Raw genomic sequence first — 5,241 nt, 5'->3', positions numbered from 1 at the left:
TGGGAGTGCTCTGAGATATCTATTTCAACGACAGGGTGAGGAGTTGTCGCCAAACATCGTTGCAGGGATGAATTTCGTGGAAGGACTGAATAAAAATAGAATCCTAGGATTGGACTTATTTTGGTTTGAAGAAAACATTTTTTTTGAATTTGATTATGCAATTCTTAGTAAGAGATTTACTATATTGATATTTTTATAAATATATTATTTTGTTTTTTAGTTAATTTAGTTGTTTTTGCCGTTTAGATTTAATGGCTTTAGAATATTTAGATTTATAAGTTTAAAAAATATAAAAAAGGCAAAAAATATATCTTTAAAATTAAACCAAAAAAGGTAGATTTTTTAAAAGGAAAATCCAATTTTTTTTAATTTGATTCGGAATTAGCGGCAGTTTAATAATCGCCGCAAAAAGCCTTAAATTAAAAAACCGTGATAACATTACGGCGGTTTTTCAACCGCCGGTAAAAAATGGACTAAATCATAATATTTGTATATTGCGGCGGTTTAAAACCACCGGTTTAAAATCACCGCTAAATTAGTTGCCGCAAAATACTGATTCAGCGGCGGTTATACCAGCAGTTGCTGAAAACTGCCGCAAAATCATCTTTCTGCGCCAATAACCAGGGCAATTCACTAAACTGCCAGAATTTGATTTTGTGGCAGTTTAAAACCGCCACTAATAGAGGAAAGAACCGCTGCAAAGCAGCGCCACTATTGTAGTGAATGTGGGAGTCAAATTCTATTTTGTGTAGGTAGTAATTCATTTACCAACAATAAACTCCTAAATAAGATTGCAATCTATAATAAATTAATTTTTATCTTCTTGCTCTATCAGACTATAAAAAAAATATTAAACCAAAATATAACTTTGTTTTTTTTAAAGAAACGGTAATATACCTGACTATATCATCAATAGATGATTCTCACTCCACAAAAGTACTAAAGCATTAAATTGACAAATTAATTAATGAACACTCGGCCTAACTTGATTTTCAAATATTTTAGAGTAACGTATCATTTTTATTCTTAACGTTTGGAATATGTTATATTTGTGTCTTTAACTAAATCGTCCTATTTATATCTTTAACGTTTGTAAAAGTGATTCAATAATATCCTACCGTCAATTACACATCATGAGCTTTAGTTTGAGTTTTGAAAATCTCTTTTTGAAATTAGAATACGTGTTTGGAATAGAATCGATGATCCACTCCGAAAAATCACTCTTCAAAAGTTGAAACTAATCAATGCAACATTTACATAATTCAGTTTTCGAGGGACATATTGAACCTAAACACAAATAGTGGGTACAATATTGAAATCGAACACATTCAAGTGAGACCTAATTGAGAATTAATACATTCAAGTGAGAATAATTGAAAAATACAATCTGATTTGTTAGTATAATTGACAGCATGATAACATTGAATCACTTTTATAGACACTAGAGATACAAATAAGATGATTTAAATGTTAGGGATACAAATAGGATTTACCCCAAACGTTGGGGACAAAAACGATACTTTACTCAAATATTTAATTGTCTTTTATGAGTTTATTGTTTTATGAACTTTATATTTTAAGGTAAAATATATTTTTTAGGTTTCTGAAGTTTGTCAAAAAAATTAAAAATATCCCTAAGTTTTATTTTGTTTCAATTTTATTCCTAAAATTTTCGATTTGCAATAAATATATCCCTAACAGCTTAGAAAATTTAGGACCAATCTAATAATAATGCATGACAATTATATTTGATTTGTTTGTGTTAAAAATTGTTCTTTCGAAATTGTTGCTAAATTGATCCTAAAATTTTTTAAATTAGCTGTCACGAGTATATTTAATGCAAATAAAAAATTTTTAAAATAAAATAAAACTTAGTGATATTATTAAAATTTTTAACGAATTTCAAAGACAAAAAATATATTTACAGTATATTTTATTATCAACAAAATTAAATTCCTACCAAACACTACAGTTATCAACTTAGGGATAAGTATTGTTTTGGTCACTAACATTGAGGGTCAAAATTGAAATCGTCCCCAACGTAATTTTTTATTTAGAATAATGCTTAACATTTTTTTCGTATTAAAATCGTCCTTTTAATTTTTTCCAGACAAAAATACCCTCCACCACTACCGGCACCTTTACCTCCACCACCAGCACCAGCACCTCCACCACCAAGAATAACAACATCAATGAAATCAACACAAATTCAACAAATCAAGGAATAAAAAATTCAACAAATCAACACAAATTCAACAACTAAATCAACACAAGCAGAAGCAAAAAGCAGAAAAAATCAACACAAGCAGAAGCAAAAAGTAGAAACCGAAGCAGAAACAGATGCAGAAGCTCGAGCACAAAGCCAAATCAACACAAGCAGAAGCACGAATTGAACAAGAAGCAGAAGCAGGAACTCAAGCAGAAGTTCAAGTAAAAGCAGAAAACAGAGGCCAAAGCAAGGAGCAGAAGCTGAAGCAAGAAGAAAAACAGATGCAGAAGCGGTTCTAGCGGCGGCTCGTGGGTGGACCGGCGACGATGCAGGTGTCGCGATGGTGGCGGCGGCTATGGCAGCGGCCTCCTCCCCTCCACTGGTGCTCCCTCTCTCTTTCTCAGATCTCCTCTCTCGTTGCTCGTGCTCAGTGGCGAAGGACCCAAAGGTGGCGGTGAAGGCGATAGCCTCCTCCCCTCTCCCCTTCGCGTTTCCTTCCCCCCCTCTCCCAAAAACGCGTTTCCTTCCCCCTTCCCCCAAGACGTGTTCTTTTTTTTTATTTTTTAAAATTCTATAATTTTTTTATTAAAATAAAGATAGTTTAGGAATAAAATTAAATATTTTATTAAAAAGAACGATTTTAATACAAAAAAAAAACGTTAAGGATAATTTTAAATAAAAAATTACGTTGAGGAAGATTTTGATTTTGATCATCAACGTTAGGAATCAAAACAATACTTATCCCTCTCAACTTATCATATAAGAAGTATGAGACTGAAACATACTAATGAACAGCCAGTACTTTTTTACATTAATTGAGAACACACTAACATACATATATGATATATATGAATTATACTTAAAAGTTAAAAGCACAAATTACACACACTGAGACTGAGGTCCCTTCTTTTTGCCCACAATACATCATTTCCAACCACTTTTCCAACTTCTCTTATCTAATATATAACACAATAATAATCTCCCCCTAACTATGTGCTACATATTTTCACCCTTACTCAAGCTCATAATTAATCCACCATAATTAAGCAATATTCCAAGGAGAACAAGAGCACACACTGGTAATTTCAAATCATCAATTGACCCACTGATATATGTCTGCTGCAGCAGAAGCTGAAATTGGTTGGTTGATATGATTGAACATATTCATATTATTGCTGAAGAAATTTTCAGCAGCTGGTGTTGGTGGCAGAAGATAATCATATTGTGTTTGTGTATGATGATGATGAAAGGGCAGATTAGGTGGTGTTGTGTTGATGAGATGAACGATATGATTGAGTGATTGAAGCCTCTGAGAAAGTTCTTCCAACTGGGCCCTAAGGATTGAATTTTGAGACTCAACACACAAATATTGCTGTGTGGTGATGTCTATGCCTTTAAGGATTTCACTCTTTTCCTTTCCAAGCTTGCATACCTCACTCATAAGATCATCCATGTGATTCTGCTTCCTCATCCTTGATCTTCTCGCTGATTCCCTATTCGATTGCTTCCTCTTCTTCTTCCTTTCATCCATCATCATCAACAACATATCCTCCTCCGAACCCGAGCTTTGAAGGGTCGAGTTTCCACTCGATGAAGCCATGGTTGTAACAGAATATAATAGAACAATGGATTGAGACGCAGGACCCCAGAAAAAGAGTGAGATAATTTGATTACACTACCTTATTGGATGATGATTAGTCTTATTTATTATTAATAGTATTATACAATAGCGTAAATGAAAGAGAAGATTAATGAGAAAACATAGAACCAATAGAGGAAGACAACAGAGAAAGATTGAACAAGGTGGGTCCTGCGCCTGAGGGAAGAATTGATCATAAAACCGGAACGAAGGATTTCACTCAGAACTGGAGACATGAATATGAATAAACAGCGTTAACAAATCAGTGGCAGCAGCATGAAGATTTATTGGTTTCCTGCAATGAAGAAATGAAAAGAAAGGGATGGAGATTAGAGGTTATAGAAGAAAGAAGAAGCAGAGGAGAAGGGGGAAGTTGTCTAGGTGAGTGAAGGGTGGTTTTATAGAAGAAAAAGAAGAAGAAGAAGGTGAAGGGGACAATGGAGGAAAAGACGTTGTACTAGAAAACCAAAGTGATAGGAAAAAGAAGAGAAAGAAAGAAAGAAAGTTTGGGCAAAAAGAAAGTGGAATTGGAATTGGAATGTGCTGCTACGCAGCCTACAAGGTTTGATGGAACAGAGAGTTGATTGGGTATGTGTGGTACAAACTCATTTCATTCTACGATTTAAAATTAATTTATTCATTATTTATTCTTCGGGTTAAAAATATAAATAAACGGTGAATGCTAATCTGCTTTAGAAGAAGTAATAAGTATAATATTATGTAAATTCTAAAATTTAAATTTTAAAGATTAAATCTTAAATCTTAAATTTTAAATTTTAAATTTTAAACTATAAATTTAAATTATTAATAATAAATAAAAAAATTCAGTACTCCTTACTTAATAAAAAATGTTTAAGGATGAACTAATAATTAGTCATTTATTGTTAATGTTAACCAAAAGTCCAAAACCATTGGATTCATCTATATTACTTGGTTGGATGCATGATCTTAAAGCTATTTTTAAATGGAATGTGATGTCTTATGTGTTGATAATAACATATTAAAATTTTCTTCCGTTTTAAAAAGTTTGATACATTAAAATCATAGTTTTTTTTATTATTATTTAGGCAAAAGTAGGTGGAACTGATTTTTTCCGCAAATTAATTAAAATAGTATCTAAATAAAGATTTTTGATATATTAAATAACTGGACTAAGATATTTTATCTCATCGTCACTGTATTGCACATTTGGTTCTAGCCTTCTACAACCAAACTTAAAGAAAAAAAAAATATTTTTTGAACCATCCATATTTGTTTTAATTTGTATATATAGCCATCATCAAATATTGCATTCTTCGTAATGCTCAATTCCATATAAGGACAACATATACAAATCGATCGTTACTCAGAAATGCAAATGAGACAGAAAAGATGGAATAATGTCATCAAATTC

At 32.2% G+C, this 5,241-nt stretch overlaps 1 protein-coding gene across 1 annotated transcript; it reads right to left on the bottom strand.

Annotated features, from left to right (window-relative positions):
• Nucleotides 1–2,991: 2,991 nt before the first annotated feature.
• Nucleotides 2,992–4,490, bottom strand: LOC112705569 (bZIP transcription factor 11). The gene has a single exon (XM_025756430.3). The coding sequence runs from the start codon at nucleotides 3,807–3,809 to the stop codon at nucleotides 3,303–3,305; it is 507 nt and encodes a 168-aa protein (XP_025612215.1). The 5' UTR covers nucleotides 3,810–4,490; the 3' UTR covers nucleotides 2,992–3,302.
• Nucleotides 4,491–5,241: the final 751 nt, after the last annotated feature.

The sequence above is a fragment of the Arachis hypogaea genome, chromosome 8 (assembly GCF_003086295.3).
Source record: "Arachis hypogaea cultivar Tifrunner chromosome 8, arahy.Tifrunner.gnm2.J5K5, whole genome shotgun sequence".
Lineage (NCBI taxonomy): Eukaryota > Viridiplantae > Streptophyta > Magnoliopsida > Fabales > Fabaceae > Arachis > Arachis hypogaea.
This window is presented reverse-complemented; position numbering and strand designations above follow the sequence as displayed.